The sequence below is a fragment of the Oncorhynchus kisutch genome, linkage group LG4 (genome assembly GCF_002021735.2).
Source record: "Oncorhynchus kisutch isolate 150728-3 linkage group LG4, Okis_V2, whole genome shotgun sequence".
Classification (NCBI taxonomy): Eukaryota; Metazoa; Chordata; class Actinopteri; order Salmoniformes; family Salmonidae; genus Oncorhynchus; species Oncorhynchus kisutch.
The window spans coordinates 56,163,019-56,187,897 of NC_034177.2; the positions used below are offsets into that span (position 1 = coordinate 56,163,019).

General features: G+C 40.5%; 1 protein-coding gene across 1 annotated transcript in view; it reads left to right on the forward strand.

Moving 5' to 3' along the window:
- The window catches only part of LOC109888927 (phospholipid phosphatase 4), a 108,122-nt gene extending 93,701 nt beyond the window's left edge, over positions 1–14,421 (forward strand). Inside the window, exons 7-8 of the mRNA XM_031821686.1 lie at positions 8,580–8,750; positions 13,777–14,421. Coding sequence (XP_031677546.1) covers positions 8,580–8,750; positions 13,777–13,988 — 383 coding nt within the window. The 3' untranslated portion in view covers positions 13,989–14,421. The remainder of the gene's footprint in view (positions 1–8,579; positions 8,751–13,776) is intronic.
- Positions 14,422–24,879: the final 10,458 nt, after the last annotated feature.

The following is a 24,879-nucleotide window of genomic DNA, read 5'->3' on the forward strand; positions in this document are numbered from 1 at the left end:
TGTAAATATTTGGAGGAACATTACAAGATTCAACAACTGAGACATAAACTGAATAAGTTCCACAGACATGTGAATAACAGAAATGGGATAACGTGTCCCTGAACAAAGGGGGAATCAAAAGTAACAGTCAGTATCTGGTGTGGCCTCCAGGTGCATTAAGTACTGCAGTGCATCTCCTCCTCGTGGACTGCACCAGATTTGCCAGTTCTTGCTGTGAGATGTTACCCCACTCTTCCACCAAGGCACCTGCAAGTTCCCAGACATTTCTGGGGGGGAATAGCCCTAGCCCTCACCCTCCAATCCAACAGGTCCCAGACGTGCTCAATGGGATTGAGATCCGGGCTCTTCGCTGGCCATGGCAGAACACTGACATTCCTGTCTTGCAGGAAATCACACAAATAACGAGCAGTATGGATGGGGGCATTGTCATGCTGGGGGGTCATGTCAGGATGAGCCTGCAGGAAGGGTATCACATGAGGGACGAGGATGTCTTCCCTGTAACTCACAGCATTGAGATTTCCTGCAATGACAACAAACTCAGTCTGCTGATACTGTGACACCCCGCCCCAGACCATGACGGACCCTCCATCTCCAAATCGATCCCGCTCCAGCGACGGTGGGTTTGTGCCATTAGGCGATGTTGTTGCCGGTGATGTCTGGTGAGGACCTGCCTTACAATAGGCCTACAAGCCCTCAGTCCAGCCTTTCTCAATCCTATTTCAGACAGTCTAAGCACTGATGGAGGGATTGTGAGTTCCTGGTGTAACTGGGGCAGTTGTTGCCATCCTGTAGCTGTCCCGCAGGTGTGATGTGCGGATGTGCCGATGCTGTGCAGGTGTTACACGTGGTCTGCCACTGTGAGGACGATCAGCTGTCTGTCCTGTCTCCCTGTAGCGCTGACTTAGGCATCACACAGTAAGGACCACATCTGCAGTCATCATGCCTCCTTGCAGCATACCTAAGGCATGTTCATGCAGATTAGCAGGGCCCTGGGCATCTTTCTTTTGGTGTTTTTCAGAGTCAGTAGAAAGGCCTCTTTAGTGTCCTAAGTTTTCATAATTGTGACCTTAATTGCCTACCGTCTGTAAGCAGTTAGTTTTTTAATGACCGTTCTACAGGTGCATGTTTATGGTTCATTGAACAAGCATGGGAAAAAGTGTTTAAACCCTTTACAATGAAGATCTGTGAAGTTATTTGGATTTCTACGATTTATCTTTGATAGACAGGGTCCTGAAAAAGGGCCATTTCTGTTTTTTGCTGAGTTTATGTGTACCTGTTTCTCTGTTAACCGCTCAACACAGAATAGCCAAATATGCTCACTCCCTCGAATCGTTTGGAGAAAATATCCTTTGTAATTGATTTAGCCATGTTCAAATGTATTCTTCATACGATAAAATAATGCTAAGGAAATCTAAGCAAATCTTGTCTGCTAAAAGAACTAGTGTATCCTACAGCCATATGGTATAGCCAGATGTTGTGGAATTATTCTAATCAAAGGAGAAACTTTTAGGTTTCTTCAAAACAAGTCAACTTTATTATTTAATTACTGCAGTAATGAAGCTTGCCAACAAGACCTCATAGATGATTCTTTGAGAGCCCAACCAGCAGGTCTAAGCAACATCCTCCTTCATGACAAATCACAGATAAGAACATTTATACAAGGTACATTTTGCCCTCATGCAACAGACATCAAGATTTACATGGCGCCAAATGTCTGTCTCTTGTTCATTTACTGCTTGCTTATACAAAAATACTAATGCAACCTCGAATACGAAATCCTTTCTTTAAAGAAACTGGAGATTGGTTCTCCCTGTTACCAACAGACAGACACACAGACACCAATCATGGAATGGAATGTTGTCTTATCACCAATCCATCGTAAATCTACTGTCAGTGTAACATTTCCCAGAGTCCACACACACAGATGAGAATGTTCTATAAAAAAAAAAATCTGTTGCATAAAACAACGATTTGATGCAATAACAGTATTATAACATAATCTTGTCATTTCTGTTCTCACACAGATCAGGGCCTAACATAAGGACAACACAGAGTATGCTATTCTGTTCTTCTGAAATATACTACGGTGCATTTTCTTCATATCATATTTCTTTAGACCTGTCTAAAATAAATTGTCGATTTATTGTGATGGTGTAGGCTTTATTACATGGATTTTTGATGATACTTATCCCGATATCGGGATTGCAGCCATAACAAGTTAAGGGGGAGAATTTTCATCAGCAACTGCTGAATAACATAGCGCCACATTCTCAGGCTTTTTTTTGTACTCCAAAATACCTCAGTTTGCTTGTCACCTTATGTTCAGAAATCCACAGGAAAGATGTGGATAAGGGCTCTATATACTACCTGAAGATTTGGTATTTTGTATTTTATTAGGATCCCCATTAGCTGTTGCAAAAGCAGCAGATACTCTTCCTGGGGTCCACACAAAACATAAAACGTAATACAGAATGATATAATACAGAACGATATAATACAGAATATCAATAGGCAAGAACAGCTCAAGGAAAGAACTACATACATTTTTTAAAAAGGCACACGTAGCATACATATCAATGCATATACACAAACTTTCTAGGTCAAATAGGGGAGAGACGTTCTTCCGCGAGGTGTTGCTATATCTGTTTTTTTAAACTAAGTTTGCTGTTTTTTTACCAATATGAGAAGGAAGTTACATGTAATAAGGGCTCTATATAATACTGTACGTTTTCTTGAATTTGTCCTGGATTTGGGGACTATGACCAGACCCCTGGTGGCATGTCTGGTGGGATAAGTGTGTGTGTCAGAGCTGTGTGTAAATTGACTATGCAGACAATTTGGGATTTTCAACATGTTTCTTATAAAAAGAAGTGCTACAGTCACTCTCCTCAACTCTTAGCCAAGAGAGACTGGCCCACATAGTATTAATATTAGTCCTCTGATTTCAAAGAGCAAAACGTGCCACTCTGTTCTGGGCCAGCTGCAGTTTAACTAGGTCTTTTCTTGCAGCACTGGACTACACGACTGGACAAGAATCAAGATTAGACAAAACTAGAGACTGCAAAACTTGCTTTTTGGAGTGTGGTGTCAAAAAAACACAGCATCTCTTTATTACGGCTAGACCTCTCCCCATCTTTGCCATGACAGATCTTACAATCTAAGGTAACGCCAAGTAATCTCCTCAACTTGTTCAACAGCCATACCATTCATTACCAGATTAAGCTGAGGTCTAGTACTTGGCAGGCTAGCGGAACCCCTCGACAACAATCCGCTGAATAGGCAGTGAGCAAAATTCAAAAATATTATTTTTTAAATATGTAACTTTCACACATTAACAAGTCCAATACGGCAAATTAAAGATAAACTTCTCGTTAATCTACCCATCGTGTCCAATTTCAAAAAAGCTTTACAGCGAAAGCACAACATATGATTATGTTAAATCACCGCCAAGTCAAAAAAACACAGCCATTTTTCCAGCCAAAGATAGGAGTCACAAAAAGCAGAAATATAGATCAAATTAATCACTAACCTTTGATGATCTTCATCAGATGACACTCATAGGACATCATGTTACACAATACATGTATGTTTTGTTCGATAATGTGCATATTTATATCCAAAAATCTCTGTTTACCTTGGCACGTTACGTGCAGTAATATTTTGATTCCAAAACATCCGGTGATTTTGCAGAAATACTCATAATAAACATCGATAAAAGATAGAAGTGTTATTCACAGAATTAAAGATAGACTTCTCCTTAATGCAACTGCTGTGTCAGATTTCAAAAAAACTTTACAGAAAAAGCATAATCTGAGAACGGCGCTCAGAGCCCAAATACAGCCATAGAAGTATCCGCCATTTTGGAGTCAACAGAAGTTAGAAATAACACCATAAATGTTAATTTACCTTTGATGATCTTCATCAGAAGGCACTCCCAGGAATCCCAGATGACTGATTTGTTTCATAAAGTCCATCATTTATGTCCAAATAGCCACTTGTTGGTACCGTGTTCAGCCTAGTAATCCATCTTCATGAGGCTTGAGCACTTCGTCCAGACAAAAACTTGAAAAGCTCCGTTACAGGTCGTAGAAACAAGTCAAACGATGTATGGAATCAATCTTTAGGATGTTTTTACATAAAACATCAATAAGCTTCCACCCGGAGAATTTCTTTGTCTGAAGAAAAGCACTGAAATGAGAGGTAAATCTGTCGGGAGCGCGCGTCACGAGCCTGAGACACTCTGCCAGACCACTGACTCTAACAGGTCTCATGAGCCCCTACTTTACAGTAGAATCCTCATTCAAGTTTCTAAAAACTGTTGACATCTAGTGGAAGTCGTAGGAAGTGCAACTTGACTCCATAGACACTGTGTCCGGTAGGCCAAGCTTTGAAAAACTACAAACCTCAGATTTCCCACTTCCTGGTTGGATTTTTCTCAGGTTTTCACCTGCCATATGAGTTCTGTTATACTCACAGACATCATTCAAACAGTTTTAGAAACTTCAGAGTGTTTTCTATCCAATACTAATAATACTATGCATATATTAGCATCTGGGACAGAGTAGGAGGCAGTTCACTCTGGGCACGATATTCATCTAAAAGTGAAAATGCTGCCCCCTATCCCAAAATAGTTAAATTGCTTCCAGTAGCACAGTAGCAATCACCACAGCTCTGGATAACATGAAACCAGCCTAACCAGCTGTAAAATGGTCAGAGTGGTGTGTTCTCTCATTATATTTCTGGAAGTATCTAGCAAGCTAGTCAATGTTAGCCAGTTAGCTTGGGTGCTTGACTGCCGTTGTGAAGTCAGAAAGTTCGGATCAACCCTACTCATCAGCCAGAGCGTCCAGTATGCGCTCTGAATGCTGCGAGAGCGAAACACCCAGAATTTACAAACTGACAATCTGACACCACAGTTGCAGTCACCAACACTCTGGATAACATAGTACCCTAACCAGCTCTGCTAGGGTGAGTTACGTTCAATGAGCTGTACTCTCATTTGTGTCTGGAAGTAGCTAGCAAGTTAGCTTGGGTGCTTGACTGCTGTTGTTAGTACAGAATGCTCGGATCAACCCTTAAAGAGATGGGTGGGGCTAAAAGGGGCTAATGTCTTACTCACGTCGGCCACGGCAAAGGAGAGCCCACAGTCTTCGGTTTGTGCAGATAACCAACAATTTGATTATATATCAAACGCAAATGTTTGGAATGAGACTAACATGAGGTAAAGTAAAAAATTCATTAATCAGAAGACTATTTGATCAGATATAAAATATCTGAAAAGTTATTTTAGGAAATGATAACTTTGTAATCTGAATATTTTCCTTGGTGCCCCGATTTCCTAGTTAATTACGGTTACATGATTAATCAGTCTAATCGCGTAATACTAATTACAGAGAGTCTTTGATAAAACTAAGTCTTCAATTTAATGATAGTAAAGACACGACAAAGATTTCCAGTTTGCATAAAGTCTAGTGAAGTTCCTTGATGGCCCTCTTGGTATCCGCTTGCGGAGGGATATACACGGCTGTGATGATAACCGAGGAGAGTTCTCTTGGGAGATATTACAGTCGGCATTTGATTGTGAGGAATTCCAGGTCAGGTGAACAAAAGGACTTGAGTTATTGTATGTTGTTACAATTACACCACAATTCGTTAATCATGAAAAATACACCCCCACCCTTCTTCTTACCAGAGAGATGTTTGTTCCTGTTGGTGCGATGCTCTGAAAATCCCATTGACTGTACAGACTCCAACAGCATGTCCCCAGCAAACCATGTATGCAATCCTGGATATCTCTTTGGAAATCTCTTTGCCCTAATTTTGTCGGCTTTGTTAACAACTGGACATTAGCGAGTAATATACTCAGAAGCGGCGGGTGGTGTGCGCGCATCCGGAGCTTCACTAGAAGCCCGCTCTGGCACCCTCTCCTCTGACGGCGTTGTTTTGCATCTCCTCCTCATGGACTGCACCATATTTGCCAGTTCTTACTGTGAGATGATACCTCACAGTTCCACCAAGGCGCCTGCAAGTTCCCGGACATTTCTGGAGGGAATGGCCCTAGCCCTCACCCTCCGATCCAACAGGTCCCAGACATGCTCAATGGGATTGAGATCCGGGCTCGTCGCTGGCCATGGCAGAACACTGACATTCCTGTCTTGCAGGAAATCATGCACAGAATGAGCAGTATGGCTGGTGGCATTGTCATGCTGGAGGGTCATGCCAGGATGAGCCTGCAGGAAGGGTACCATATGATGTCTTCCCTGTAAGGACAGCGTTGAGATTCCCTGCTGTCAAGAGGTGAATGTAGCTGGTGCATCGAAGTCCGGCGCAGGAGAGCAAATATGAGTGGACAAAGCACTTTACTAAGGCAATCATTTGCACAGAACGCAATAGCCTCACAAAACAAATGCCCAACGAACCAGTGAGGCAGCACAAAGTACACAAACACAGGTACAAAGTACAAGCTGCCACAAAGCAGGGTAATAAAATAAACCCGGCGCAAACCAGACGGAAACGTGCCAATCTCAATGAGATTGAATACCAGGTGTGTGGGAAAACAAGACAAAACAAATGGAAAATGAAAGGTGGATTGGCGATGGCTAGAAGACTGGTGACGTCGACTGCCAAACGCCGCCTGAACAAGGAGAGGGACCGACTTTGGCGGAAGTCGTGACACCTGCAATGGAAACAAGCTCGGTCCGATGATGCTGTGACACACCACCCCAGACCATGACGGACCCTCCACCTCCAAAATGATCCCGCTCCAGAGTACAGGCCTCGGTGTAATGCTCATTCCTTCGACGATAAATGCGAATCCGACCATCACCCCTGGCGCAACTCGTCAGTGAAGAGAACCTTTTGCCAGTACTGTCTGGTCCAGCGACGGTGGGTTTGTGCCCATAGGCGATGTTGTTGCCGGTGATGTCTGGTGAGGACCTGCCTTACAACAGGCCTACAAACCCTCATTCCAGTTTCTCTTAGCCTATTGCGGACAGTCTGAGCAGTGATGGAGGGATTGTGCGTTCCTGGTGTAACTCGGGCAGTTGTTGTTGCCATCCTGTACCTGTCCCGCAGGTGTAATTTTTGGATGTGCCAATCCTGTGTAGGTGTTGTTACACGTGGTCTGCCACTGTGAGGACGATCAGCTGTCCATCCTGTCTCCTTGTAGCGCGGTCTTAGGCGTCTCACAGTGCGGACATTGCAATTTATTGCCCTGACCACATCTGCTGTCCTCATGACTCCTTGCAGCATGCCTAAGGCACGTTCACGCAGATTAGCAGGGACCCTGGGCACATTACTTTTGGTGTTTTTCAGAGTCAGTCGAAAGGCCTAAGTTTTCATAACTGTGACCTTAATTGCCTACCGTCTGTAAGCTGTTAGTGTCTTAACGACCGTTCCACAGGTGCATGTTCATAAATTTTTTATGGTTCATTGAACATTGGAAACAACATTGGAAACCCTTTGAAATGAACATCTGTGAAGTTATTTGGATATTTCTGAATTACCTTTGAAAGACAGGGTCCTGAAAAAGGGACGTTTCTTTTTTTGCTAGGTTATAACTGATAAAATTATTTTTCGCCAGATCCTAATTGGTGTATTTATGTTCCTTTTGATGGCATAGAAGGCCCTTCATGCCTTGTCTCTCACATCGTTCACAGCTTTTTGGAAGTTACCTTATGTTTAGGCTGAGGTATGTATCGTTTTTTGTGTGCTCTAGGGCAATGGTATCTAGATTACATTTGTATTTGTGGTTCTGGCAACTTTTTTGGAACACCAGATCATTTTTGTCTTGCTCAGATTTACTGTCAGCGCCCAGGTCTGACAGAATCTGTGCAACAGATCTAGGTGCTGCTGTAGGCTCTCCTTGGTTGAGGACAGTAGCACCAGATCATCAGCAAATAGTAGACATTTGACTTTCTAGTAGGGTGAGACCAGGTGGTGTAGACTGTTCTTTTGCTCTCGCCAATTCGTTGATATAGATGTTGAAGAGGGCGGGGCTTATGCTGCATCCCTGTCTCACCCCACGGCCCTGTGGATAGAAAGGTGTTTTTTGTCCATTTTAACCACACACTTGTTGTTTGTTTAAATTGATTTTATAGTGTTTTTCCCACAACACAACTTTCCATCAATTTGTGCAGCAGACCCTCATGCCAAATTGAGTCAAAAGCTTTTTTGAAATCAACAAAGCATGAGAAGACTGCATTTGTTTTGGTTTGTATGTTTGTCAGTTAGGATGTGCAGGGTGGATATGTGGTCTGTCGGTTCAAAATATTGGGGAAGATGCCAGAGCTAAGGATGGTGTTAAAGAGTTCAAGTTTTGCCAATTGGAATTTGTTGTCTGTATATTTCATCATTTCATTTAGGATACCATCAACACTACATGCCTTTTTTGGGTTGGAGGTTTGTATTTTGTCCAGTAGTTCATTCAATGTAATTGGAGAATCAAGTGGGTTCTGGTAGTCTTTAATACTTAATTCTAAGATTTGTACTTGATCATGAATATGTTTTTGCTGTTTGTTCTCTCTCTTTTTTTGCATGCACTCCCCATATCCCTCTCCCTCTCTCCCCCAATCCCTCAGTTGCATTCTCTGGCTTGGGCTTCACCTCCTTCTACCTGGCTGGGAAGCTGCATTGTTTCACGGACCAGGGCCGCGGGCGCAGCTGGCGTCTGTGTGCTATGTTGCTGCCCCTCTACAGTGCTGTGATGATTGCCCTGTCCCGCACCTGCGACTACAAACACCACTGGCAAGGTCTGTCACAGTCACACCACATCCAAATTAACCAGCAGATATGCCATTTAGGTCCAGGAATTTTTTTCTGACCATGTGACTTTAACTATCCCCATTTCCCTGGTTTTCAACTAATTCAGGAATCTTCCAATAGGATTTCTGGAAAACCAGGGAATTGCATCCCTATCATCACAATGTACACAGAAGATATAAAAAGCTAAAATCAACATGAATGTACTTAAAATTGTAGGCTTACATAAGATTACTAGAATACACATAAACTCGGTTTCTAAGGACCAGAGTTTTTTCTGGTATTATACAGTATCAGTCCAACATTTGAACACACCCACTCATTCAACATTTTTCTTTATTTTTACTATTTTCTACATTGAAATAACAGAAATGAAATTATGTAGTAACCAAAAAAGTGTTTCAGATTTTAGATTCTTCAAAGTGGGTTGACGTCAGATGATGATGGAGGCTAGGTCATCTGGACACTGTGGTAACTAACCTTCAGATGAGCTTCAATGCCATACAAGTTTCCTTCCGTGGCCTCAAAATGCTCTTAAATGCAAGTGAAACTAAATGCATGCTCTTCAACCGTTCGCTGCCCGCACCTGCCCGCCCGTCCAGCATCACTACTCTGGACGGTTCTAACTTAGAATATGTGGGCAACTACAAATACCTAGGTGTCTGGTTAGACTGTCAACTCTTAGTTTTACTAGCGTTTAAGAGCAATTGGAGGCCACGGAAGGTGTGTTGTATGGCATTGAAGCTCGTTTGGAGGATTGTTAACACAGTGTCCAAAGAAGGGCCAAATGTATACAGAATGGTGTCGTCTGCGTAGAGGTGGATCAAGGAATCACCCGCAGCAAGAGCGACATCTCGGATATATACAGTTGATGTTGAACAGTTGATGTGTCTGTTACTTGAACCCTGTGAATCATTTATTTGGGCTGCAATTTCTGAGGTTGGTAACTAATAAACTTATCCTCTGAAGCAAAGGTAACTCTGGGTCTTCCATTCCTGTGGCGGTCCTCATGAGAGCCAGTTTCATCATAGCGCTTGATGTTTTTTTGCGACTGCACTTGAAGAAACTCTGAAAGTTCTTGACATTTTCCATATTGACTGACCTTCATGTCTTAAAGTTATGATGGACCGTAATTTCTCTTTACTTATTTGAGATGTTCTTTCCATAATATGGACATGGTATTTTACCAAATAGGCCTGTCTTCTGTTTACCACCCCTACCTTGTCAAAACACAACTGATTGGCTCAAACGCATTTAACAAGGCACACCTGTTAATTGAAATGCATTCCAGGTGACTACCTCATGAGCTGGTTGAGAGAATGCCAAGAGTGTGCAAAGCTGTCATCAAGGCAAAGGGTCACTACTTTTATGAATCTATAATCTAAAAGATATTTAGATTTGTTTAACACTTTTTTGCTTACTACATGATTCCATATGTGTTATTTCATAGTTTTGATGTCTTCAATACTATTCGAAAATAGTAAAAATAAAGAAAAACCCTGGAATGAGTAGGTATCCAAACTGTTGGCTGGTAATGTACTTTTACATAATTTAGACCTATGCCAGCACTCAAGGCCCCAGGTCTGTCGGGATACATACAGACTAACTGTTTGAGTTGCATCTGTCAGCCTGTGTAGGTTTAGTTAGGAACCAAAACCCTATCTATAAATCATTATGCCCACATGAAGAAATTATATCGTTTACTATAGTAAACTGTGATATACTATCGAATACTATACTTCACATGGTGGTATCCATCGATCATGTGTAGAACTTATTATAGAATGTTGTAGTATACTGTAGAACACTATAGTAAATACTACAGTATTATCTGCAAAAGCACTGTCGTAAATGCTATAGTAATGTCCTCAAAAACACAACAGTCTGCAAAAACACTACACTTTTTAAACTATAGTAACTATATATTATATCGTAATTTGTGCCACCCATAACTGAGAAACCTACATGACAAGTATCGATTATATATTGCCTTCCCTACAGGTTATAGAAAAGAGTGCAAGTGATTAACTCTTTGTTAAGTCCTTCCTAAAGTGGCCATATGCAGTATTACATTGTATATGTTATAGAAAAAGAGCAAAAGGGCTGAATTATCTGTTCAGCCCCCGTCCAACTTACAGGTTAGGGTAAGTTTGTTATTTTGGTATGGCTCTAGTTGGTTTCTTGAAGGAGAAATCCTCCAATGTTATGTCAAAGATGATAAGTCAAAAGAACTATAGTAAATACTACACTGATGTTTAAAAAACACTACAGTAAATACAGTTTACTACAGTCTGCAAAAACACTACAGTAAATACTACAGTATAGTACAGTCCACAAAAACACGACAGTATATATTAGTTTCCGTTCACTGCAGTATTTATGCTATAGTTACAGTAAATAGTACAGTAAACTACAGTATACTACAGTGAATACTACAAGAAAGTCTGCAAAAACTCTACAATGAATACGATAGTATTTATACTATAGTATACTATAGTATTTTTTTATGTGGGTTTATCAAATATGGTGCTGTCTTGTTAAGATTACTCTACTAAGCCACTTTATGTAACAGCAAGTGTATCATCACCACAGAGGCAACACTGATGTCAATATATGAACCACAGTCATCAAGTAATCAACCAGGAGATAGGAACAGAACCAGGGTGTAGCAGTGTAACTCATGTGGATAAGATGTAGACCGCAGGGCACCGAGTCTCCAGGTCTAAAAGGGAAACATGTCTCTCTCTCTTTCACACACTCACACAAACAATCACACAAACACATGCACACACAAACCCTGCCAGACACACACACACACAGGGGTAATTAGAGGTTTCTATAAGGAAGAAGGTGATAAGTGCATGAATCTCAAAACATTGGCGATGACAGTGAGGTAACACATTTTCTATGGTGTCTTATTAACTGCCATCTGTTCCTCAATCCCCACCAACATGGACAGTAATGTCCAGAAAGAGAGGGATGGAGAGAGAGACAGAAAGAAAGCACACAGAATTGAGTAATTATTTCCTGATAGAGAGTGAGAGAAATAACCAGAGAGGGGAGAAAGAGAGAGAGATTTTATGTCCAGTGATAAAGTGACAGCAGAAATGAGGCGTTAGGCGACATTGCTGTCAGACACCACTAATTACTTTTAGAGGGATCGCATATGAAAAGAAACTAGAGTTTACTATAGAATACTACAGTATATACTATAGAATTATGTAGTAAACTGTAGTATACCGTAGAATTCTGTACTATACACTGTAGTATTTATCGATCATGTGTAGTACTTACTATAAAATGTTATAGTATGCTGTAAAATACTATAGAAAATATTACATTAATGTCCGCAAAAACACTACAGTCTGCCAAAACACAAAAAAAAGTATTATAGTAAATATGAAAGTATTTAATTTGCATATACCCTGCCCATTCCCCTCCCTCATAGCCCCATTTGTGCCACCTATAATTTAGAAACCTACATGACAAGTATTGATTATATATTGCCTTCCCTACAGGTTATAGAAAAGAGTGCAAGTGATTAACTATTTGTTAAGTCCTTCCTAAAGTGGCCTTTTAGGATTTTTCCAGTATTTTTTGAGTTTTCTCAAGGAGAAAATGTGTGTCAAATGTATGTCAAAGATAGTAAATACTAAAGTAATTTCTGCAATAATAATACAGTATACTACAGTCTGCAAAAAACAACAGTAAATACTGCAGCATATTAGTCCAGAAATACTACAGTATAATACAATCTGCCAAAACACTACATTAATGCGGAACTGACAGCGTTATTGCAACATTAAATCATATTCAAATCGGTTCATATACTGTACACCCCCAGGAAGAATATTACACATGTTTTATGTACATTTTCTAAAGCAGGAAATAAGAAGGAAGTAGCAGTGGTTTGGATCATTAAACTTGAGGGGCCCAATCTCCTATTACCCTGCTCTGTGAACAGCGCTGCGTGGATAACATCATGCACTCTTCCCCATTAAGGGATGATGTAGCCCCCTGGGTCCTTTGTAAATGTCTGGGTTCAGCTCCAGCATTGGAGAAGGGACCTGTACGGAAGCATCAACACCATCAACATTTAGATGTACATATTATGATGCATTTCAAATCACCAGCTCAGTGACAGAGCCTCCACATCATTAGTTTGTAGTATCCCTACTTTTAGAATAGTCATCCATCTCAACTATATACAGTAGTTAAACTTTGCCATCAACAGGAGAAACTACTGGCTCTGTCCCAATCCGCACTAGCATAAACTAGTTGAAATTATTAATTGGACATGCCTTCTTAAGTGGGATGCTACAATGGACATTGGAATGTGGACAATCTATTTTCCAGCACAATTTATGGTGTTGGTGTTAACTTAATTTTCCAAAATCTTTTTGAGTCTAATTCAGCCAGTCTAACTAATGCATTAGTTGTTCATTCTCTCTACAACATTACAATGTATTTGTTTGTGAACAATTGTTTTTATTGGATCACAAATCACATTACAATTTAGCACTTATTTTCAAACATTGATCATGACTAGGGAATAATTTTTGTTCTCAGCTATGGTGACAAAGTGACAGACGGTCTGTCCAAGCCAGGGACATGTTGAGACTCAGCCAGGCCCAGTAGTGACATCAGCCCAAAGCTCACCCGATCTTAGCCCAACGTTCAAAAGAGCAACTGATAAAACTAAATTAGCTGACATTTCCAATATAAACATAATTAATTAAGTAAATCATCAATGATTCATACACTGTATAAATAACAAAGTACCCACATTTATTTCCTACGGTAGATTTCTGAGATCTGAAGTGCAATCTAGCAATACTTGTCTTATGTCCTGTGTGACTCATTTGGTAGGAGTGTGGCACTAACTGTTGTGGATATCACTCACATAGACATACAAGAAATATATGCACTCACTATACTGTAACATGCTTAAGGAAAAACCCTCGCCTACGCTAAGTCGCATATGTACATTATTAATATATTATTGTTATTCCCCAGATGCCTTTGTTGGAGGGGTGATCGGCCTGCTCTTTGCCTACATCTGCTACCGGCAGCACTACCCCCCGTTCCTGCACATGGACTGCCATCTACCTTATGCCAGTCTGGCCAAAGCCCCCCACCACGTCTCTGCCCATGTCGATCCCCTGGTCCTGCCCATCGAGAACACCACCAACATGCCTCTGAAGGGGCTGACAGTGGGGCCTGTATGACTCCTGCCCACCCCTACACCCAGACCTGGCCCCTAGCCTCACACCCACCCACCCAATGAGCACCTCACCCCCTCTCACTCACACAGACTGAGATGTGGACAATATATGTACCCTCTCTCCCACTCACAACCTTTCTCCCAGCCTCTCGCCTTCCTCCATCCTCGCTCTTTGTTTGTTTTACCTGCCTGAATCAGGAGCATTTGGTTGGTCTACATTTAGAGAGTCTTTGTATGTGTAGGAATATAGGACAACACTGCTGGAGCAAAAAGGCAATACAAATGTGAAAAAAGGAAATTAAGAGCCAGTTGCGTGAAATCAACATAAAACTGACATACAGTGTCTTCGGAAAGTATTCAGACCACTTGAAGTTTTACATATTTTATTACATTACAGCCTTAATCTAACATGGATTTTAAAAAGTAATTCCTCAGCAACCTACACACAATAACCCATAATAACAAAGCAAAAAAATCTACAAAAATACCTTATTTACATAAGTATTCAGACCCTTTGCTGTGAGACTCGTAATAGAACTCAGGTGCATCCTGTTTCCATTGATCATCCTTGAGATATTTCTACAACTTGATTGGAGTCCACTTGTGGTACATTCAATTGATCGGACATGATTTGAAAAGTCACACACCTGTCCATAGGTCGAAGGAATTGTCCGTAGAGCTCCAAAACAGGATTGTTTCGAGACACAGAGCTGGGCAAGTGTACCAAAACATTTCTGCAGAATGGAAGGTCCCAAAGAACACAGTGTCCTCCATCATTCTTAAATGGAAGAAGTTTGGAACCACCAAGACTCTTCCTAGAGCTCTCCACCCGGCCAAACTGAGCAATGGGGGAGAAGGGCCTTGGTCAGGGAGGTGACCAAGAACCTGATGGTCACTCTGACAGAGCTCCAGAGTTCCTCTGTGGAGATGGGAGAACCTTCCAGAAGGACAACCATCTCTGCAGCACTCCACCAATTAGGCCTTTATGTACAGTGGCCAGACGGAAGCCACTCCTCAGTAAAAGGCACATGACAGCCGCTTGGAGTTTGCCTAAAGGCACCTGAAGACTCTCAGGCCATTAAACTCTTTGTCCTGAATGCGAAGTGTCACGTCTGGCCGAAACCTGGCACCATCCCTACGGTGAAGCATGGTGGTGGCAGCATCATGCTGTGGGGATGTTTGTCAGCGGCAGGGACTGTGAGTCTAGTCAGGATCGAGGCAAAAATTAATGCAGCAAAGTACAGAGAGATCCTTGATGAAAACCTGCTCCAGAACTCTCAGGACCTCAGACTGGGGCAACTGTTAACCTTCCAACAGGACAATGACCTTAAGCACACAGCCAAGACAATGCAAGAGTGGGTTCGGGACAAGCCTCTGAATGTCCTTGAGTGGCCCAGCCAGAGCCTGGACTTGAACCCGATCTAACATCTCTGGAGTGACCTGAAAATAGCTCTGCAGCAATGCTCCCCATTTAACCAGACAGCACTTGAGAAGATCTGCAGAGAATAATATGAGAAACTCCCCAAATACAGGTGTGCCAAGCTTGTAGCGTCATACCCAAGAAGACTGAAGGCTGTAACCGCTGCCAAAGGTGCTTCAACAAAGTACTGAGTCCTGTACTGAGTACTGGGTCTGAATACTGAATACAGTTATTTCTATTTTATACATTTGCAAGAAAAAATACAACCTGTTTTTGCTTTGTCCTTATGGGGTATTATGTGTAGATTGATGAGGAGAAGGATACCTTTTAGAATAAGGCTGTAACCTAACAAAATGTGGAAAAGGTATACGATTCTGAATACTTTACGAATGCACTGTAAATGTTACCAGTGGGTTGATAAAAGGTTATGGTACAACGAGGATGCTCATTATAAGTTGTTGGTCTACAATTTCTTCACTGTTCTCATCAGTAGAATGAAGTTAGCTGGTATGGCAGCTGGTATTAGTTTGATGTGGAGTTGGATGGAAAGCAGAGCAGTTGGTGATAATCCCATTAAATGTCACAGCAATAGAGAGCAATAGAAATAGCTTATTTTTGTAATCACTAATGGAGGCCAAGTCTCATTGGCCAAAACCTATTGGGTAAGAAATTGAGTTTTGGAGGGATTTTGGATTCATGCAAAAAATAAGGTCTGTGGTAAACACAGGTTTAGGAGATTTTATACGATTGTTGTATGAGATAATCTCATCAGCTAACATAATGTTTTGTGAATTCTGAAGCATTTATGTAATCAAAATAAGTAAAGCTCTAACGATGTGTTGATATGTAAAACATTTTTAACTAGACCTCAGGTCGCATGCCTTTGACATCCAGCTAACAGGATTAGCTTAATTTATCAGACAGACCCAAAGTCTCCTTTGTGCAACATTTCTTTCTCGCTAAATTGATATGGTTGCAGCCTGGCGCAAAACAATACATCATCCTTGCTTTTTGTTTGAGCTGATAAGCAAAACGCTAACTAACTTTTGGTGGAATGTAGAGTATACTAGTTTGCGTGGTCGGTGCAGTGACATGAAACACTTTGCGACTAATGTTGTAGTTCCATTTCTCCAACAGTTAGCGACTCGTTAGCAACTGACTTATTTTGAGCACATAAAGGCTTCAGAATTCATAAAGTTCATGTTAACTGACTGGCATTATCTCATAGAACAAAACATATAAGATCTCCTAAGCCTGTGTTAACCTCAGAAGTTATTTTTGGTGTATATCCCAAAACCCCATGAATTTCCCTCATAGGAATGCCAAATTAACCAGAGGTTAAAAAAAATGCTAACTAATTTCTCATTTTTAGGACGACAAGCTGAAGAGCTATATGGAGCGCTCGTAACGAGCTAGATGTCACAGCCCCCCAATTTGATTAATGAGCTACAGTATCTAATCAGTGGTCGAAAAAGTAACCATTCGTCATACTTTTCATTGTTTAACTACTTTTCATTTCATCATATTCATTGATCTGGCCAAGGCTTTCGACTCTGTCAATCACCATATCCTCATCGGCAGACTCGACAGCCTTGGTTTCTCAAATGATTGCCTCGCCTGGTTCACCAACTACTTCTCTGATAGAGTTCAGTGTGTCAAATCGGAGGGTCTGCTGTCCGGACCTCTGGCAGTCTCTATGGGGGTGCCACAGGGTTCAATTCTTGGACCAACTCTCTTCTCTGTATACATCAATGAGGTCGCTCTTGCTGCTGGTGAGTCCCTGATCCACCTCTACGCAGACGACACCATTCTGTATACTTCCGGCCCTTCTTTGGACAGTGTGTTAACAACCCTCCAGGCAAGCTTCAATGCCATACAACTCTCCTTCCGTGGCCTCCAATTGCTCTTAAATACAAGTAAAACTAAATGCATGCTCTTCAACCGATCGCTACCTGCACCTACCCGCCTGTCCAACATCACTACTCTGGACGGCTCTGACTTAGAATACGTGGACAACTACAAATACTTAGGTGTCTGGTTAGACTGTAAACTCTCCTTCCAGACCCATATCAAACATCTCCAATCCAAAGTTAAATCTAGAATTGGCTTCCTATTTCGCAACAAAGCATCCTTCACTCATGCTGCCAAACATACCCTTGTAAAACTGACCATCCTACCAATCCTCGACTTTGGCGATGTCATTTACAAAATAGCCTCCAATACCCTACTCAACAAATTGGATGCAGTCTATCACAGTGCAATCCGTTTTGTCACCAAAGCCCCATATACTACCCACCATTGCGACCTGTACGCTCTCGTTGGCTGGCCCTCGCTTCATACTCGTCGCCAAACCCACTGGCTCCATGTCATCTACAAGACCCTGCTAGGTAAAGTCCCCCCTTATCTCAGCTCGCTGGTCACCATAGCATCTCCCACCTGTAGCACACACTCCAGCAGGTATATCTCTCTAGTCACCCCCAAAACCAATTCTTTCTTTGGCCGCCTCTCCTTCCAGTTCTCTGCTGCCAATGACTGGAACGAACTACAAAAATCTCTGAAACTGGAAACACTTATCTCCCTCACTAGCTTTAAGCACCAACTGTCAGAGCAGCTCACAGATTACTGCACCTGTACATAGCCCACCTATAATTTAGCCCAAACAACTACCTCTTTCCCAACTGTATTTAATTTTTATTTATTTATTTATTTTGCTCCTTTGCACCCCATTATTTTTATTTCTACTTTGCACATTCTTCCATTGCAAAACTACCATTCCAGTGTTTTACTTGCTATATTGTATTTACTTTGCCATCATGGCCTTTTTTGCCTTTACCTCCCTTCTCACCTCATTTGCTCACATTGTATATAGACTTCTTTATACTGCATTATTGACTGTATGTTTGTTTTTACTCCATGTGTAACTCTGTGTCGTTTTATCTGTCGAACTGCTTTGCTTTATCTTGGCCAGGTCGCAATTGTAAATGAGAACTTGTTCTCAACTTGCCTACCTGGTTAAATAAAGGTAAAATAAAAATAAATAAAATAAAAATACTTGAGTAAAGAGACCGTTAATAGAAAATGACTCAAGTAAAAGTGAATGTCACCCAGTAAAATTCAATTTTAGTAAAAGTCTAAATGTATTTGATTTTAAATATACTTAAGTATCAAAAGTAAATGTAATAAAATAAAAAAAACTTTTTTAAAATTTAAAATTTAAAATTCTTTACATTAAGCAAACCAGTTATTTTATTTTATTTACAGATACAGCTTGCTGCCAGGTGCACACTCCAACACTCAGACAATTTACAGACCAAGCATGTGCTTTGAGTCAGCCAGATCAGAGGCAATAGGGTTGACCAGGGACGTTCTCTTGATAAGTGCGTGAATTGGACCATTTTCCTGTCCCTCTAAGGATTCGAAATGTACTTTTGTGTGTCAGGGAAAATGTATGGAGTAAAAAGTACATTAATTTCTTTAGGAATTAGGAATTAAAAAGAATAAAGTAAAGTACAGATACCACAAAAAACTACTTAAATAGTACTTAAGTACTTTACACCCCTGATCTAACTGCTTTGGCAGTGAGGGAATTCAGACTACAAAATCTGATAGCTAAAACATTTCTAACTTTGAGAGCACACATGACCAAACGAATGGTCACTAATGTTCTCCAAACTGTATTTTATTATTATTAGATTAGCCTCGGCCTTGGTCTTAGACCCACAGAGGTTGCTATTGCATTGTTACCTTCTCTCCTGTTCCTGCTTCTCCATGTCAACATAAGGATAAATATAGCAACAATACATACATGGAGACAAGGCATGTTCAATGACAGAACAATCTTCTACCTAGTCCTGTGTTTATTTCTCTTTTCCCAATCCCTCCCATTCTTTCTATCCGTTTCTCTCCATCCAGTTTCTATTTTTCCTCAAATGTTTCTCATTGCATCTTTCTCATCCCTCCATGACAATTCTCTCTATCGCTTCTATTTATTTTCCTCTCTCTCTTTCTCTCTCTCCCTTCTCTTTCTCTTTTGATCTCTCTTACTTTTTCCTTATCTACCACCCCCTCTCTGCCTCCTCCATCTCCTCCCGCTCCCTTTCTCACACTCTCTCTCGCTAAGTAATCTCTCCCTCTCTCCCTCTTGCCATGACGTGGGCTGACTGGGTATTTAACGTTTCCTGCCTGCACTGAGGTAGATTTGAATACAGATTCAAGTTCAACGAGGGCAATTGATAGCGGGCAGGTGGAATTGTTATGGTAGAAGAGCGTTGAGCCAGGCACAAACTCCAATCTGATACTGCATTAATCCTCATTATGTTCGGTTAGGCAGCACTGCTTGTGATGACATTAGGGTCAAATTAAAACTAAGCAGCCACAAAGACAGCCCAAGCATTGCAAATAGGTTTTAGTCGACATTGGCCTCACAAAATAAATAGAAAATCTGCACATGACTCTTTACTGGGTTTTGAACTATACCAAGCCCAATTTGAGTGCCAATTTACAGGGAAATACCAAGGATGGTTATTTTCCAGCAACTGAGAGTGTTCTGTGATGTAAGCAACTGGAAGTTATTTAGTGAGATAGCATATTCCTCCTTGTTAGTCATCAAAAATGTTCGCCAAAAATGACATACCCAAATCTAGCTGCCTGTAGCTCAGGACCTGAAGTAAGGATATGCATATTCTTGATTTCATTTAAAAGGAAACACTTTGAAGTTTGTGGAAATGTGCATTTTTTGTAGGAGAATATAACACATTAGATCTGGTAATAGATAATACAAACAAAATAACATGCTTTTTTTTTTTTTTTTCATCATCTTTGAAATGCAAGAGAATGGCCATACATTCAGATTGTAAATTAGATTTTGGCCACCAGATGGTACCAGTTTGAGTGCAAAGTTTCAGACTGATACTGTGAAGAATTAGGTTACGACACAATATTTTGTGTCAAGTCTGCCAGAAGTTTGCCCAAATGTCCCGAATTGGTCAATTGATACATTTTCAAGTAAATAACTATAACTATAGAGAACATACAAAAATGCTTTGCATCACTACTCTGGACGGTTCTGACTTATGTGGACAACTATAAATACCTAGGTGTCTGGCTAGACTTCAAACTCTCATTCCAGACTCATACTAAGCATTAAAAATAGAAACAGCAGGGGATCAAACTATAGGACCCAGTTCCTACATTTGAAAATAAAAAATAGATTTTATCAAACAAAACTATGCTACATTTTTATCTCTGGGGCCCTCAGGATGACAAATCAGAGCAGAATGCTGAATGTAAGCACATTATTTACCTTCAGAGGTGAATGTATCAAACCAGTTGGCGTGATAAAGGTGTTTTGTTGTTGTGCACTCTCCTCAAACAATAGCATGGTCTTTTTTCACTGTAATAGCTACTGTAAATTGTACACTGCAGTTAGATTAACAAGACTTTAAGCTTTCTGCCCATATAAGACATGTCTATGTCCAGGAAAGTTGGCTGTTGTATACAACGTCATTCTAGTCACATTAGCACACATTATCAACAACCATCCCGGTTTAGGGACAACAATCCCGTAGAGGTTATTAACCTTTTACTGAAGTGAACTAAATCAGGGTCACACAGAGTGTTTCTTGGTAGTCTTAAGCAAATCTACTTTGAAACAAAAGTTTACACCTCACACACATGGTTATGGGCTTACAAAAAAGGAGACACCTGTACCATGTCAGGTATAGAGTTGAAATGTATTCAATTTTTGAGCGTGTATCCCAATATTACACTTATTATACATCAAAGAAGACTGAAATATAACAGAACTGTCTGTGATAGAAAAACAGGATTTTCTGCACTTTAAAAAAATATTAATAACATTCCACCCATGAGGCCACTTGGTCATTTGACTGGTTGAAAGGGCTACCTGCTTGCTGCCCCAACCAGCACTACTAACCAAAATGCAGAATGAGGGACACCAATGCTGCACCTTAGTCCACCCAAAAAGGAAAACAAAGGACTATGTCTCTTACTGCAGTCCCATACCAGTCTAACTCTGTTCTGCAATGATTAGTCAGTGGTTTGTTCTTTGTTAATCTGAAACTTCATAAGATAGAGCTGAGTTATTTTACATCTTGGCTTTGAGAGCAAGATAAGAATCACAGTCATGATCAACAATCTGACACACTCGGTATAAGTGTGTGTGTGTGTGTGTGTGTGTGTGTGTGTGTGTGTGTGTGTGTGTGTGTGTGTGTGTGTGTGTGTGTGTGTGTGTGTGTGTGTGTGTGTGTGTGTGTGTGTGTGTGCGTGCGTGCGTGCGTGCGTGCGTGTGTGTGTGTGTGCACGTCATAATTCTGTGATGTTGCCGGGAGCATTGCCATGACATATCAGAAAACTATTGGGAGTGTTTAAGTGATGTATGGACCTATGGATTGCCTTTTGGAGCCACAAAGTACTGGAACCTGATCATTTTTATTTTATTTTATTGGTTGTTTTCCTCATGTAAAAAGAAAATGTGTGGCAAAAAAGTATTTATTTGTCTTGAAAATATATATCAAGTGAGAAAAAAGTTGATAATTAAAAGTGATTGTGGATAAATATTTAAAAAACAAAATTGCTGTTCATGTTTTGCTTCATTTTATCAACAACATTTTACTTCAACAACATCAATTCCTTCTAATCTGCATTTTGTAAATTGAAAAGGCAACCAGACCGATGTTGAATAGCCATCCTTAAAGTAAAGTATCATTATTGACAATGGCATGACAACACCATTTGTGAAAAGACACTATTGCATATGGATAAGCATGTTGGGCCTTGAGAGCAAAATGTGTTTTTCTGTTTATATACTTTAGGTGCAACAATGAGCTGGATCCTGATGTGTGCTTTGTTCGTTGACAATTGGGACTCTACAGATCTTTCATTTGTGACTAAGGAAACCTTTTCTTTTACAACATCAACTAGTAGCCATTTTGGGAACACTACATAAACTTTGAGGATGTTAAAAGAAACTACATTTGGAGTGATTTTATGATATATATTATTACAACATTCTATTATACTATATTATGTTATATAATATGCAACTGAACAATTGTATACTGCATGTCCACATTTGAAATAGAATATGTCCTCAGTTCTAACCTGGTTGGATATGTTCATTTTTTTTTCCAACAGGACTCAGTGTCAGATGAAAATGTAGAACTGAAGGAGACTTGTGTGTGTTACTCTCTGTTCTCAGTGAAGGTGTGTGTTGTGTTGTTCTACATCAGTACAGCTGCACTCCTGTTTGTGGTGCTTCAATAAACATCAGCATATGCTTATTAATATGGTATCTTTGATTTTGTGTTCACATGTCAAGACAAAATGTAGGTATTTTGCAGTGTGTTATGGACTGGGTGTGAGTATACTGTGTTAGAATTATCTGTGTAAGTGGCATTAACAGTTTATGAGTGAGGCAGGGCAGGTCAATTCCATCTACAGTATATTTGTCACGTCCTGACCTTAGTTCCTTTTTTATGTCTCTATTTTGGTTTGGTCAGGGCGTGAGTTGGGGTGGGCATTCTATGTGTTTTTTTCTATGTTTTCTATTTCTATGTGTTTGGCCTGGTATGGTTCCCAATCAGAGGCAGCTGTCAATCGTTGTCTCTGATTGAGTACCATACTTAGGTAGCCTTTTCTGTGTTTTGTGGGTAATTATTTTTCCGTGTGTGTTTGTGTGCACCTCGGGTTGCGTCACATTCGTTGCTGTTTACCTGTTTGTTTTTTGGTTATTTCAGTTTCACTTAAAAAATATATATATATATTTCACCTTTATTTAACCAGGTAGGCAAGTTGAAAACAAGTTCTCATTTACAATTGCGACCTCGCCAAGATAAAGCAAAGCAGTTCGACACATACAACGACACAGAGTTACACATGGAGTAAAACAAACATACAGTCAATAATACAGTATAAACAAGTCTATATACGATGTGAGCAAATGAGGTGAGATAAGGGAGGTAAAGGCAAAAAAAGGCCATGGTGGCAAAGTAAATACAATATAGCAAGTAAAACACTGGAATGGTAGATTTGCAGTGGAAGAATGTGCAAAGTAGAAATAAAAAATAATGGGGTGCAAAGGAGCAAAATAAATAAATAAATAAATAAATAAAATAAATAAATACAGTAGGGAAAGAGGTAGTTGTTTGGGCTAAATTATAGATGGGCTATGTACAGGTGCAGTAATCTGTGAGCTGCTCTGACAGCTGGTGCTTAAAGCTAGTGAGGGAGATAAGTGTTTCCAGTTTCAGAGATTTTTGTAGTTCGTTCCAGTCATTGGCAGCGGAGAACTGGAAGGAGAGGCGGCCAAAGTAAGAATTGGTTTTGGGGGTGACCAGAGTGATATACCTGCTGGAGCGCGTGCTACAGGTGGGTGCTGCTATGGTGACCAGTGAGCTGAGATAAGGGGGGACTTTACCTAGCAGGGTCTTATAGATGACCTAGATGACCAATTCTAGATTTAACTTTGGATTGGAGATGTTTGATGTGAGTCTGGAAGGAGAGTTTACAGTCTATCCAGACACCTAGGTATTTGTAGTTGTCCACGTCTTCTAAGTCAGAGCCGTCCAGAGTAGTGATGTTGGACAGGCGGGCAGGTGCAGGCAGCGATCGGTTGAAGAGCATGCATTTAGATTTACTTGTATTCAAGAGCAATTGGAGGCCACGGAAGGAGAGTTGTATGGCATTGAAGCTCGCCTGGAGGGTTGTTAAATTAACACAGTGTCCAAAGAAGGGCCAAAAGGATACAGAATGGTGTCGTCTGCGTAAAGGTGGATCAGAGACTCACCAGCAGCAAGAGCGATTATGCTGCAAGGATTTACTTAGAATGGTGGTTGTTTACTTGTCTCAAGATTACAAATCAAAATAAAATGTTATTTGTCACATACATGTTATATAGCAGATGTTTTTGCCGGTGTAGCGAAATGCCTGTGTTTCTAGCTCCAAAAGTGCAGTAATATCTAAGTAATATCTGACAATTTCACAATAATACACACAAATCTAAAATAAATGAATGGAATTAAGAAAATATAAATATTTGGGCGAGCAGTGTCCGAGCGGCCTACACTAAGATACAGTAGAATAGGATAGAATGCAGTATATACAGTTGAAGTCGACTCTTTTTTCAACCACTCCACAAATGTATTGTTAGCAAACTGTAGTTTTGGCAAGTCGGTTCGGATTTACACAGGAAATTTTTACAACAATTGTTAACAGACAGATTATTTCACTTATAACTGACTGTATCACAATTCCAGTGGGTCAGAAGTTTACATACACTAAGTTGACTGTGCCTTTAAACAGCTTGGAAAATTCCAGAAAATTATGTCATGGGCTTAGAAGCTTCTGAAAGGCTAATTGACATAATTTGAGTCTAATGGAGGTGTGCCTGTGGATGTATTTCAAGGCCTACATTCAAACTATATTGTAGAACTCTACAATTCTGGTTCATACTTGG